Genomic DNA, 15,236 nt, shown 5'->3' with positions numbered 1-15,236 from the left:
CAACTACACAAGTGTTAAAAAACAAGTGGCTCCTAATGCACAATTTGAAAAATAAACATGCAGCGATACATCTTGGGTCAATCAATAGCCTGACCCAATGCCTGAAGGAAAGCCATGCAAATTTCAAGAAGTTCTATAGGATGGGCACCCTGACAGAGGAGATATTTTAAAACTTTGAGGGAGTTAGGCAATCTGTAAATATAAAATATAAATAAATAATAAATAAAATAGGGGACCTCATGGCATTTGAGCACCTCATGGCAGCGTGACAGAATGCAATTAAAGGCACTGAAGACGTGGTTCTGTCAGTGGGCCTGGGGAACATAGAGCGGGATGGAGCCCATTAAATGGCTCATATGATGTGTTGTTGCTCTATATGTGTGTGTGTGTGTGTGTGTGTGTGGTTATTTATTATATTATATTATTAATTTATTGTATGATTCTTTTATTAGTTTTGTTTTTTATATGATGTTTTTATATTCTTGCAGGCCGCCTTGAGTCGCCATGTGCGAATAGGCAGCAATATAAACCTGCTAAATAAAATAAAAATAAATGAATGTCGCTAGTTTCTGGGAAAGATCTGTTGAATTTGTAGACATTTTAATCTTGTATATTTTAAATTTTACGTCATATAGTATGCCTTATTTTAATTGTGATACTTCTGACACGAATAACTATGAATAAACAAACAATAAAATGTTTAGTGATAAATTGAACATAAGAAAAGGTAAAGGGAAGAGTGAACTGAGTTATTTGAAGTTACAGCTTATGATATCCTAGTGAAAGACATACCTTCAAGGTTGGTTCCAGAGGTGGCATTCAGCAGGTTCTGACCAGTTTTGGAGAACTGGTAGCGAAAATTTTGATTAGTTTGGAGAACTGGCAAATGGCACCTCTGACTGGAGATTTTACAGTATCCTTCCCCTGCCACGCCCACCAAGCCACGCCCACAGAACCGGTAGTAAAAAAATTTGAATCCCGCCATTGGTTGGTTCCCTACTCAGATGAACTCTGTCGAATCAACTCCCTTGTTGAAAGTCATGTGCCTTAAATTATTGTACTCACCAGATTGAATGACTATGACAAAAGTCTAACGCGGAAATAATCTGTCGGAAGAACTTTCTGGCTTCTTTTGGTGTTAATCTTCCTTTCTTTACCAGATAATCAAAGAGCTCTCCTCCTGACACGTGTTCTAGCACCAAATATCTGAAACAAGAGGGGGAAAAAATTTTTTTTAAGAAAAATATGATCATACAATAAAATGAATTTGCTTCTCTGTTTTCAAAGTCTTTTACTGATTGTTTTCCACTGCTATGAGACTGTGTAAAAATACAGTTTGTTTTCTAAAGGAACATAACTGTCGTGAATAAATAAATTACTTCAAGATATTTGCTGCTTAAGGTAAAGGATGAGAAGGCACATTCTTGATTCCAAGTATACAAAGCCAGCCTTGCAGTTGACAAACTAGCAGGCATTAAATTCTCCAGGCTCACAGTAGGTACAGTAACATCAGAAGATACTCAGCCAACTGAGCAAACATTCTGTTTGTCCTCGGCCCAACATTTGCTATCTGAAGCAGTCATGACATTCTGTCTAGCAAGAAACTCAACCTTTCCGAAGCCAACTCCTAAGCAATCTTGAGTGGGAATTCCTGTCCAGAGGGGCATGTCATCAAATGTGATTACAAGGTCTTGGATATAATCCATTTTTTAAATATTCTCTACAGTATAAAGCAGAACTTGATATTTATTTATTTGATTTTTATCCCACCTTTCCTTTTTTTATAAATAAATCAAGTGAATAAATATATATACCTCTATATACATGAAAATGGCCATCAGAGCATTAGTATTTTGTGTATTATTATTAACACGCTCTGATGCTAAGGAGTTCTACTCCCTCTCCCCACCTGAAAAGAAATTTGTTCCAAATGCAAAACACAAGCAGAGGAGAGGAGTTTCAGTTTTAGTTTCACAGCACCAAGCAGCTTCAGTACAGAACTGTTGAGCTAAGCCATGCCCAGGCTCCTTACTGTCTCCTTCTTGCTCACACAGCAAGTCCTGTTTCGGGTTCCAAACAGCCCTCAACTTTCTCACACACTGACAGGACACTAGCCAGATGAATACCCACACACATATATATTGCTCTTTCTTCCTCCTATTGTTTGTTGTTTTTTCCTGACAACAGCAAACCAGTGGGTTGGCCTGAAAAACCCAAAGGTTCTCTGGGAGACAGTGATAACTCAATAGACTGAGTATTATTGTTTACCTATCAAAGTCAGAAACATAATCAAATGAAAGAAGACATTTTGAAAAAAGGTGCTTGTGCCTTCTCAAGTAATAGAAGAAGAGGAAATAAGCAATGCATTCTAGTTTAGCAACACAAGGAGAATGGCAGACCTGTTAGTTAAACAATGCTCAAGATAGAGGAGAGGCTGCACAAAGGAGGTTATGTAAATAAGGCAACATCCCAAGTACTCTGATCCCAAAATTACTAATGCACCAGAGATGCTAACAGAAACAGTGTCTTTGCAAGGAGGCAATTATGTTTAAAATTGCCACAACCAGATGGCTTTGATTAAACAGTGTTACTTTAATGCCCAACTCCTGCTCAGTGCTCTTGTTGTAGGAACACAAATGTCAAACTCATTGGAATGGGAACACAACATACTTACCAAACACTCCAAGCAAGAACTATTAATTACAGGTTTATTACTTTGAACCTTCCAGTCTTTGCTGAAAATATATTTGTACACATATTTGATTAACCAAGTTGTGGAGCAGTTCCCAGTGTGGCAGGTTCCTCCTGGGTTGCCAAAATAATTACCAGCATAGCTAATTTTGATTTACTATCCCTTTAAAGACTATTCAAAAGGCAGGCAAACCTCATAGATATTTCTTTCTGACCTATTTCTTCTTCCGCAACAGAAATTATTATACTCCGCCCCCCTCAAAAAGACACAAATCAAAACAAAACACCAAGACTGCATTGTGTGAGTTGAATCTTAAATAACAGTCCCTAGAAAAGATGTAACATTCCTGTGCCTGTTAACAGTGCTTTACTGAATGAACAAAAACACAAGGTCAATGGCGTCCCCCCAAACAAATAACACACTTTTTTTTGATGGGAAGATCAAAATGTCTGTCTGAACATTAATTGAAGCTCTCTTCTAGTATGAGACACAACTTTCAATCAATGCGTGACCAGGGGTCCTCAGCAGCTGTCTCCTGCAGAAGAGCTTCTAGCTGGAGGACCTTTATGCATATAGATTTAACATGATATAGTTCTTTTGTACTGGTCTGCTTTATATGCATGGATAATAGGGAGAAAAGTGGGAAGTATGCATCATCAGCTTCTTTGAAACACTGCTATAGGTAGGGACTATCTGAATACATGAATATTGGGACATGTTCCCCCAAAAAGGAAAGGAACGAGAACAAAGAAGAAACAGCTTTAAAGCAAAGTATCAATGTTCTCATTCCAGAATGTTCATTCTATGAACATTCTATGATGTCCTTATAGCATAATAATAAGAACAAGGGTTAGAGCTACACAACAGAAATGAATTATCCACACGATGAGGCCAGAGGGCTGGAAGTAGAGATTGTTCTTAGATATTTTATCCCCCTTCCAGGGGTGGGATTCAAATTTTTTAACAACCGGTTCTGTGGCCGTGGCTTAGTTGGTGGGTGTGGCTTGGTGGTCATGTTATTGGCTGGGCGTGACCAACTCAACCTCACATCGAGGCATGCATCTCCTCACCTGGCCTCTCATGACTGTGGGGATGCTGCAACAGTCGTAAGTGTGAAAAATGGTCATAAGTCACTTTTTTCAGTGCCATTGTAACTTTAAATGGTCACTCCACACAAGCAAAGTACCAGCAAAGGAGGGGAAAAAAAACTCCAGAGACGTTCCTGAGACAGGAAGTCTAGTCCTGCCAAGAATGTAATAAGGGTTAATGGAGAGGCAGTTTCTGTAAGCAACACCAGAATGTTTCCTTCCTGCCTTCCTTACAGGATTAGGCCAGTAATTTCTTCTAACAACCGGTTCTCTGAACTGCTTAGAATGTTAACAACCAGTTCTAGTGAATAGGTGCGAACTGGTAGAATCCCACCCCTGCCCCCTTCCCTGAGCACAATCCAGGGGTGGACTTCTGGAGGCTCACAGGGGTTCGGGTGACCCCCTAGCTAAGATTCTGTGCGGTTCAGAGAACCCCCAAATCCCACTCCTGGCTGGCTCCACCAGTGGTGAGATTCAAATTTTTTACTACCGGTTCTGTGGGTTGGTGGCTTGGTGGGCATGGCAGGGGAAGGATACTATAAAATCTCCAGTCAGAGATGGAATTTGCCGGTTCTCTGAACTACTCAAAATTTCCGCTATTGGTTCTCCAGAACTGGTCAGAGCCTGCTGAATACCACCTCTGGGCTCCACCCACTCCACCCTGCCTCTCCCAGTTGTCCCCACATGGCTGCTGTTTTGGATGCAGGTAAGTGCAGAGTGCACACAGAGGCCCAGGGAGGCAAAAAAGAGCCTCCCAGAAGTTCGGAAAGGCTGGAAATGGGCCTGTTTCTGGCTTCCAGAGAGCCTCCGGAGCCCGGGGAGGGCAAAAACACCCCCGCACCATAGTGCAGGAGGCTGACTAGGCCACGCCTACCATGGCCATGCCCACCCAGCAACCAGGTAGAAAACCCTTTGTAAAATTTTTGAAGCCCACCCCTGGCACAGGCTACCCACTGCTTCCCTCTGTGCATCACTATCTTGATCTGCGTCCCTACCTTTCTATCCCCTCCGGAGTTCTCTATTTGAAAATTGTTTTCATTAAAAAAATTTAGATACATAATAAGGAATACATTCAAAGAGAAAAAGAACAAATATGTGAAAAAGAAAAAAAAGAGAGACAAAGATTGAAAAAAAGAACAGAAAACACACATTCATTCATACCTGAATATATATGGAAGGAGTGTCTGATCTTCTTGGCAATTATATAAGTCTAACCAAAGTTCTCTCTCTAAGATTACATCATGATTCTTCTTTTTAAATATTTTTTTATTCTGTCCCCTTTAGAGCTCATGGTCTTGGACATCTGCCTGCATTTAATGGTTATGGTACTAAGCCTCCTCCAGGGAAGGGATTCTACAGGTTTGCACCTATTCTCTAGAACCGGTTTCTAAGCAGTTCGGAGAATTGGTTGTTAGAAGAAATTACTGGCCTAATCCTGTAAGAAAGGCAGGTAGGAAACATTCTGGTGTTACTTACAGAAACTGCCTCTCTGTTAACTCTTATTACATTCTTGGCAGGACTAGACTTCCTGTTTCAGGAACTTCTCTGGAGTTTTTTCCTCCTTTGCTGGTATTTTGCTTGTATTGAGTGACCATTCCAAGTTACAGTGACACTGAAAAAAGTGACTTATGACCATTTTTCACACTTATGACTGTTGCAGCATCCCCACAGTCATGAGAGGCCAGGTGAGGAGATGTGTGCCTCGATGTGAGTAATACTGAGTTGGCCACACCCAGCCAATAACATGACCACCAAGCCATGTCAACCCAGTCACATGACCACCAAGCCACGCTCACCACCCAAGCCACGCCCACAGAACCGATTGTTAAAATTTTTGAATCCTACCCCTGGTCTCCTCCTATATTTCATCTCCATTAAGACCCTTAATCTGTTTCTAGTTCAGAAGAAACCATGACAGAGGAAAGAGATGTATAAGAAAATATAGGTTTTTCTACAACTTTTATATGAAAGAGGGATCTTGGAGTTTTAGTGGACAACCAGCTAAATATGAGCCAGCAGTGTGAAGCAGCAGCCAAAAAAGCTTATGCAATCCTAAATTGTATTAACAGAGGGATACAATCAAGATCAAGGGAAGTTCTAATACCACTCTGTAAAGCCTTAGTAAGACCACACCTAGAGTACTGCATCCAGTTTTGCTCACCACATTATAAAAACAATGTTGAGACTCTAGAAAAAGTACAGAGAAGAGCAACCAGGATGATTAGGGGACTGGAGGCTAAAACATACAATGAACGGTTGCAGGAACTGGGCTTGGCTAGTCTAGTAAAGAGAAGGACCAGGGGAGACATGATAGAGGTCTTCCAATATTTGAGGGGCTGCCACAGGGAGGAAGGGGTCAAGCTATTTCCTAAAGCGCCTGTAGGCCAGACAAGGAATAATGGATGAAAACTGAACAAGGAGAGATTTAACCTGGAAATAAGGAGAAACTTTCTGACAGTGAGAACAATCAACCAATGGAACAGCTTGCCCTCGGAAGTTGTGGGAGCGCCATCAGTTGAGACTTTCAAGAAGAGATTCGACTGCCATTTGTCAGAAATGGTGTAGCGTGTCCCGCTTGGGCGGGGGTTGGTCTAGATGACCTACAAAGTCTCTTCCAACTCTGATTGTCTGTTATTTATCTGTTATGAAAAAAATATTATGCTTAGTTATTTTCTATAGAATCTTTACTCAGAAAGAGTCCAGACCATACTGACATATTACAGTTATTTGATTATGCTTTTCCAGTGCCATTTTATATTTATTAAATCATCTCTATTAGATATTAAGCTCATTATTGGTACAGCATGTAAATAATTCAACACTTATATAAATTCTTATGGCAGGCATGAATTTTTAAATCCCAATTTGGTTCTGAGCCAAGACCTCTTCATTTCAAAAACTGGGGAGGGTGAGAGACTGCTTTCTTCCAACAGAAAAAAATAAATGAATATTTGCTTGCATTTAATCAATTGCTGTTTATCTGAAGCAACCATTTGAGTTATACTCAGGTTTGGGATTTTTTCTTTTTGTTTGTAGTTTTTCTTTTGTTGAAATCTTTAAATTTTCAAGGTAGTGTTGAATGAAAAATGTTTTGAATGCCACTTTGTCAATTATTTCTAATACATAGTCATGTATGATTAAAAGCTGGCCGGAGTGATGTCTGTTACTGGATGTTCCAAGCCACTGTTTATTAGTCATTCCTTTCAGAGAAACCCATTTGCTTTGTGTTACTTGCCAATTATCTGGAGCTTCTAGCAGTCCAAATGCATTTGTGAATGTTAGTTTATGGAACGTTTTTTTGTTGCTGTTGTTCTATTGTTGAGAGGGCTTGAACCACAATTTACATTTAGTAGAAGTGTTTCTTTAGGTTTTGAGGCAGACTCTTGGTTTTATTTCCTAATACGGTGATTCCCAGATCAATCCCACAGCTGATAAATGATTTGCTGTTGTGTCTTCAGGTGATTTTCCCTGTGTTCACACTGAATACTGCACCTGCGGTACACCTCAACTGAAATCTTTTAAAGCTGATTGACTTTTGATGGAAATAACCCCGGTATATTCCATTCAATTCCGTTCAGTTTTTTCATCCATTCTCCTCAATTCTGAGATCTGACATGGCAGTAAATAGAAACCAAACATGTCAGCTTATAAGAAATGAGGAAGGAAGGCTTGTATAAGTACACAGATTAGCACTCAATCTTAATTACAGATGGACTTTTTATTTCTTTGTGGTTCTGGTTGCTTCACGCTGATTGGAGAGTAACAAACCATATGAGAAGTGGAGAACACTGATTTTAAGAGATGGTTGAAGACAAGATTGCTCTATCATATAAAGCATGTTTCTGCACTCTAACATCAAACAAGAATAATTGCTAAAAGGTTGCAGCTTTACATGGATTTGGGAGCAAATACTCTCTGATGAATGCAGTGGACACCACCAATGGCCTGGCAGAAGAGCTCTAAAGACATGAAAAATGCTTGACCAACTTGTAAAACAAGATATATTATCCCTTTAGCTAGACATTGGGAATAGGCTTTTGTTTCTGCCGAAACAAAAAGACTCTGCTTTTCTTAGGCTTTGTACAAGTTAGGTATGAAGAAAATATTCTTATTCTCACAGTTAGCAATTAGCAAATTTTGTATGCTGAGATAGTAATACTCAAAACTCTTATTTTTTAGGTAGGTAAATGAAAAGCAGCAGAATCAAAAATATTACTTAATAATGGAGATAAGACCAAAGATAATTTTTTTTGGCAGGGACTGGAATCATTAATGCAAGTTAATTATACTAGAAATATTTTAATTGTCAGATTCAAGAAGGTGAAGTACTCTGAAAGGAATGTAAAGGTACAGTTGTTTTATGGCCTTACAGGAACTCAGTGTAAGTTGATTGGAGAATTCTGGGAGTTGAAGTCCACATATCTTAAATTTGCTAAGGCTGAAAAACACTGGTTTTGACTTTGCATTCCAGATAGGGAAGAGAGCTGAACTAGAGACAGAATAAGCATTTATATCAACAGTTCAGGACTGGGTTACAGATACTGGGATGGACTGCTGGTGATGCAATATAGGCTGGGAGATATCCTGAATTGTTTTCATGAGAAGTGGAATTGCAAGCTATAATGTTCCAAAATTGAATGAGAATGACCCGATCTGTGTTTTGTCTCCCTCCCTCTCTCCCTTTGAGCCTATTAAGACCCAGAATAATATTTCATGGGTTTTTCAGTTTACTCTGTCCATTTAGAAGTCAACCGGATGTGATATGCAGAAATCAAGCCCAAGCTAAGATTCTGATATCAAGATAACATCTTGACAAAATAGCTGCTGAAATCTTCTCTGAAAGAAACTGTCCATCTCTTTCTAAAAGTATATGGCCACTGCAGCAGAATGGCAGGCTTGATGGTACCTGTAGTTTTGAGCATTTACTCAAACAATGTATTTAAAATATAACTAAGCTTTGGCTGTTAAGTGAAGATTGATCTTGAAGACAGAATTATGCAACATGTTCCTCTTCCAGCACACCATATCATCCAGTGGTTTCATTTTTAAGAGGAAGCTTATTGCTACATTTCACACAAGGTGTGAAGCCAGAAAATACTCACAGGCAAAAGCAAAAGGAGAAATACAAACTAATAGTTGAGAGGGAGAAATAAAATTGGAAGAAAAAGAAGATATAATAATAAAAGAGAGAGAGCAGAAAAATCCTGCTAAAGAGAAATGTTGAGATACCACCACTATGGCAATTGAAGAACTGAGGGAAAGGGCTGGTCCTTCATTAAGTAGCATACATGGGACAACATCCTATATTTCCATCAGTGTAATTCAAGTGAGACTACAGTGACACAAGCTTAAGTCTCATGAATCACTGCAAACTTTTCCATTGACTGAAATAATTAAAACACGTGGGAAGCATCTATATATGAAATTAGCCTAGGTGCCAAGACAAAAAGTTCCTTCCACAGAAGAAGAGTATCCTGTGTCATATCATAATTTTTTTCATGCAGAAATGTGTATGCTTGACTGATCACCTCTATAAGTTTACTTTGGAACAATCATGCACACCATTTGTTTATTCATTCTTGCAGGGGGATACTTAGTACAATTATTTCAAAGGTTGATATAACAGAATAACAGAACTGAAAAGGACCTTGTGTTGTGGTTCACTGGCAGCAGGTGCAGACAGCTGAAGTCTCTGATAGCAAGGACTTGGACGAGAGGCCTGCGTGTGATGCAGGGATGGGGCCAGGACTATTGGAGAGTAGGGTGCTGCCTTCAGAGGTTGTGGAATCTGGCAGCAGTAACGAAGAGGGACCCAGGGAGGCTGTGCTCAGTGCATGTGCACACAGGGCTGCTCGAAGGAAAAAGCAGTTGAAGCAGCATGGGTGACTCGGGAGTAAGGCTGGAAGGTGATGGTCCCTCCCATAAGGGATAAAAGCCAGCCTTCGGGGTTGGCTTCTTTGCAGGAAGCAAAGAAGTTCTTTCTACTCAAGAGTCCTCGTTGAAGCCCTGCTTACTTCGATTTGTTTTTTGAAACTTCTGACTTTGGATATATATCTGCAATTAGTCTTGTTATTGGCAGCCTTTCACAACCTTGAAAGGGCTTGCTCTTATCTGGGACAATTAGTTTTGAATGACTCTTGGCTGTGAATGAACAGAATTCACAGAGGCCCATTAATAAGGTTTGCTTTTATACATACTTTGTGTTTGTTTGATTTGAACAAGGCTTGAGTCAGAACATCTTGGAAGTCTTCTAGTCCAACCCCCAGATCAGGCAGGAATTACCATTTCAGACAAATGTTTGCTTAATCTCTTCTTGAGTAGAAGCAGTACTAGTAAAAGGAAGATCCTTACCAAATAAAACTGTTTTTCAGTAGCAGTTACAATGTGCTTCTGTGTGAGAACTCAATGCTTGTTTTCTGATACTTAGGTATTTGTGGGGTCCTTGGTCTTCTCTGAACTTGATTGTTTTCTTGTGCAACATTATACAATTAGGCAACATCATCACTGATGGATAATGAAGCATCTTCAAGAAAACAATCAATCTTAGAGAGTACCAAGGAATTATCATTTCAACCCTGAGCCACAAATATTCTCCTTTCTTGGTTGTTGTTTTTTGCAGGGCTCAGGGTTGAAATGATGCTTGGTACTCTCTGAGATTGGTTGTTTTCTTGAAGATGTTTCATTATCCAAACTAGGTAACTTTATCAATGCTAGTGACAACCAAGCTCAGAGAGAATCAATGACCCAACAGTTCAACCATGAGCTGCAAATATTCTCTTCTATTGGCACTTAAGTCTTTTTTAAAAATAGAATTAATATCTTTTTACTTTATAGAGATAGTTCCATAACATACTAATGAAGCCACTGTTTTCATTTACATGGCATTCCTACACAAAGCAGCTGGCTTTTTGATGTGGTTCTGCCAATGAATTTAGTATACCTTCAGGGTTTATGTATTGCTCTAATCCTTAATATAGTTCAGTCTAACCCATTATCGGTTATACAAATGAAACAATTATGGTTTGTTAATAAGCCATGGTTATTAGTGTTATGAATGCAGCCATTATTTGGCAGCTATTCAATTTAATGCATTAGGTCTGCATGATGGAACACTATTCTTAGAAATGATATATGCGTGCATCAGAATTATATGCTGTTTTTTTTTCCTGGACATCATAGATTTTTTTAAAGCAGGTAGAACTGACATATTATAGAAGGAAGTAGTAGAGCTCTTTTCCCCAGTCCATTTGTTTTCTATGCAAAGAGAGTTAATTGGAAAAAGCATTTAACTTGAGATTTCTGCCTTTGCAGTCTGAGTCAGCAAACCTTAAGAACTGGATTCCACTGAACGCTTACATCTCCTATTAATAAATTTCTTCTCCAGAAATGTTGGAAAGAAATGGAAAGAAAAGTAGAATGATATTACTTTGGCTAAGCTAGGCAGCAATATTTTTTTTTAATTTTTTTTCCCTCCAGATGCATTTTCGCTCTTAAATTAACTGTGGAAAAAATGATTTGATTCATGACTACATTAGGAATCTACTCAACCAAAGCTCCTTTGTCACAAATTAAATAATAATCCCAAAGTCAAACATGATTTGTGAAATTAACATTTATCGAAGAAACACTCCCCTTGCTGCAACAGTGTCTTTGGCATCCAAAATATCAATCTTAATTCATAATATGCCTAAGAAACCAGGCCACTAGCACTGCAATTAAGACATGATGTTTGATGGAATGCTGATTGACTAACCTGAGACTAATTTGTAAAGGGGAGAAGATTGTGCTGTGTTGTATTTGCTGGCAACATCAGCATCCCCCTCTTAAACCTGAACTTTACAAGGTATGAAATTACTGACACAGAGCTTTTTCACCCCTCCACAGTCATACTCCATTACTGTATTATCCAAAAGTCATTAATTGATTTATTATGTTTCCACATTAGCAATCCTATCAGCTTTTTTTTAATAGCAAGCAATGGCCTTTAGTATAACATCGGTATAATTTTCTTTAAATGATCACCATCAATCAAATTGCAATATTTTTATACTTTGACAATAAATATCCTTCATCTTAAGGTTCTGGGATATAGCTGTCTGAGAAGCATTTTATTACTCTATCTTACGATAAACTGAAATTTCAGCACCCCAAATCCTTAGATTTACACAACTAGTATGCAGTGCTATCAGGTCTAATATTTTCGAAAGTGATTGATAGTTTGACCACAATGCATTTTTCAAACACAATTTGATTATTTATGGACTTTGGGTCACCCCCCCACCTCTTGCTATGATTTCTGTTGGGGATGAAAAGATATTCTGAGCAGCAAGGACCAAATCAGTATGGAGAAAGTCTCCTATCCCTTAAATCTAATCAGTGGGGAACAAATGTCATATATGATCATAAATCCCCAAATGGCACTGATTGACACTGTGTCAATCTAGTGTGTTTTGTGATTCTGGGGGAGGAAAAAAACCATAAGAAAGTACAGAAGTACCTTGATATTAAGCACATTTATTGTGGCATCGATCTTTTGTAAAGTAAAGCCCAATTATTTAGAAGCACTATCTAACATTGCCAGGATGGCTCTGTAGTTGTTGTATTATACATGGATATGAGGAATTTTGATTCCAATCTGGGCTCAGTTGCTATGATACAGCATAATCTGCTTTATAGGGTCAATATGATTGTATGGCTAATTATTACGCATTTGAAAAAGACATGTTGCGAAACATATTGGTATGAGTGAAACAGGTCTATCCAAAGCAGTAAAGCAGCTCTGCCTAATGCAGGGGTCTTCAACCTGGCTCTGGAGCCACATGTGGCTCTTTTGGCCCTCTACTGTGGCCCCCTGTCAGCTGATCCCATCACTGGCTAGCCCCTCCCCTCCTCGTCACTCCTCACCTGGCCTGAGAAGGTAAGGGTGATGGAGGGGGATGGAGACTTGCTCCATTTTCCAGAGCAGGAGGTGACTGGGTGGGAGTGAGTGACTTCTAGTTGGCCACACCCACCCAGTCACACCAGTTGTTAAATTATTGGCTCCCGGTGTTTTCTTTTCTATGGGGAATGGGTCCAATTGGCTTTTTGAGTATTTAAGGTAGCAGACCCCTGGTCTAATGGAAGGTTCTAAGGCAGCTTCAGAACCTTTTTGGGTGGTTATACCTCCACTTTGTTTTGCTGGTGTTCCCCCATAGAACAGCATGCTATTTGTTCATACTGTATATACGTTTGTGCAGACAGCCAGAGAAAGTCTTCAAAGTAGCTGCACCAAATTTCAATAGAGATAGATACTTTCTTTTAAGAAAGGTCTTGTCTCTTACAAAGGGCCTCTTTCCAATGCCTTGCCCAATCCTACTAATTAGATTCCAGATCAAGACTTTTATGATGCAAATAACTTGCTTTATTCACAGAACTTTACAAAGTTGATAAAGTTTCTTCTGTTTTAAAATGGCTTTTTCCTAGTGCTTCTTCTCTTATTTTTCTTTCCATTAAAAAAAAAAATCCATTAGGAAATGAAGAAAGGAGAAAAACCCTTCCCGTAATATTTGATAACTTTCAGTAAGAAAGTGGGTAGAGTCTGGAAACCATGCAAGTTAGCAAGGGATCAAATACAGAACATCAGACATGTATTTTAGTGCATTTTTTGAGTGGGAAGAGCTACAAGTCAGTTTCAGATTGCCTAGGGTAATCCTTGTAGTCTTCTTAGCAAGGTTTCAGATGTGGCTTACCACTGATTCCTTCCTAGGACTGAGAAAGAATGACTGGCCCAAGGATACCCAGCTAGCTTCATGACAAGGGCAAGACTGAAATTATGAGTCTCCTCGCTTTGAGCCTGGTGCTTTAACCCAACTGACTCTAATTCTAAGCAGACATGCCTAATGTTGTGCATTTAATGCAGTATTATGTATTAAGAAATGCACAGTACAAATGTTAAAAGAACATTTCTATTCCCTGTGACTAGCACTCTTTCCTATTTGCATATGTGTGCGTGTGTATTTCTTCCATATATTATATTCGTAGATTTTCACGGGTACAAGTATGCAGGTCTTGGCGTGTTTGGGTCTTTTCCCGTGTAAGATTGAGAGCATCTTGGCAACGTTTCGACGAGGTCCCACTCGCCATCTTCAGGCTGGTGCTTTTGGCTTCATGCTTATGCAAGCAAAGCATGATCGGAGCTGCCATCTCCCTATATATACTGGTGGGGAGGTTGGCTGTGTTGTCATTTCTGGATTGGTTGATGGAGTTGATGTTTGCAGATTGTCTGGCTTTTTCGTAAGAACATGTGTGGCTGAGGTATTCGCTGTGGGTCTATCAGCCTCCTGTGTTGTAACGACCTGGGTAATGGGCTGTGTGATGACTTTCTGAGTTCTATTGTTGTGGTATCCTGGGTCTTGTGCTGTAATCTCCTGGGTCATTGGCTGTGTTGCAACATCCTGGGGTTTTGTAGTGTAACCTCCTGAGTTCTGTGATGTGATATCCTGAGTGGCTGGCTGTAATGTGATGTTCCGGGTTTTGGTTTGGCTCTGAGTTTGAGGCCTGGCTATGTGTTCATGGCGTGTGTCTGTTTGCTTGTTTTGGGTGTCGGGGTGTGTGGCAGCCTGTGATGCAGCCGTGGTCTGGTTTCTGGATGGTGGTTGTCTTTCGTCTATGGGATGGGTTTGGGTTTGAGTCTAGTGAGGGAGAATGATGGCACCATTCATCTGCCATCATCAGAGTATATATATAAATTCTGACATTAAACTGTTTTTACTGGGTGACTATCTACTGTTTCTCTAGAGTTCAGTTACTCATCTCCAGATTGTAGATTTTTTTTTAGTTTTTACAGGTGGAGCTCTCTCCTCACAATCAGGAGTCTGGGTAGAGGCACATATTTTTTCCTCTGGGCACAATGAGACTATATCTGCTGAACAAAACTCCATATTGGCAACAGGAAGGGCATCTGGCCAGTAAACACTCAGCTCCATTCAGTTGCCCAGACTCCACCCCACAACGGATTATGGGATCATTAAGAGAAGATAACTATAATCAGCTATTGCATACTGCTAATAGCTATCCTTAAAATAATCCAGGAACAGGCAGATAAGTCACGTGTGTCTATATAAACAAAAAGCTGAGAATATTTTTTCCTGTTGTTTTTCCAAATTACCTTGAGGTAAGATGGGCAGCCTATACATTTTATAAATAAATAAATGAAATTATTTTTTCTGATATTGCAGTTCATTGTGGAAAAGTATTTCGAGAAAGAGAAAGAGAGAAAAAATGAAGTGCTTCACCTTCTACAGCTAATTCTTGAATTTATGGATCAATTTTATTGATAATAATTTGTTGTTCTAGTTGTATGGTTTATATGTGATCATTACTACCATTCCACATTCTCCCCTTGGTTTAGCTACCTACAGCCCAGGTAGGCGAATTTGAATCTTACTCACTTTTTTGCTTGTCATAATGTCGGAAAC

At 39.4% G+C, this 15,236-nt stretch overlaps 1 protein-coding gene across 12 annotated transcripts in view; it reads right to left on the bottom strand.

The window, feature by feature from the left end:
• Positions 1-15,236, bottom strand: part of BRSK2 (BR serine/threonine kinase 2) — a 460,906-nt gene that overhangs the window by 152,051 nt on the left and 293,619 nt on the right. For all 12 annotated transcript variants that reach the window (XM_087920981.1, XM_087920982.1, XM_087920987.1 and 9 more), the window contains exon 4: positions 1,066-1,206. In XM_087920981.1, the coding sequence (XP_087777107.1) occupies positions 1,066-1,206 (141 nt within the window). The remainder of the gene's footprint in view (positions 1-1,065; positions 1,207-15,236) is intronic.

This window comes from Pseudonaja textilis, chromosome 1 (genome assembly GCF_049901715.1).
Source record: "Pseudonaja textilis isolate UNSWEBS1 chromosome 1, rPseTex1.2, whole genome shotgun sequence".
NCBI lineage: Eukaryota > Metazoa > Chordata > Lepidosauria > Squamata > Elapidae > Pseudonaja > Pseudonaja textilis.
Note: the sequence above shows the minus strand (reverse complement) of the source record. Positions and strands in the feature narration are given on the sequence as shown.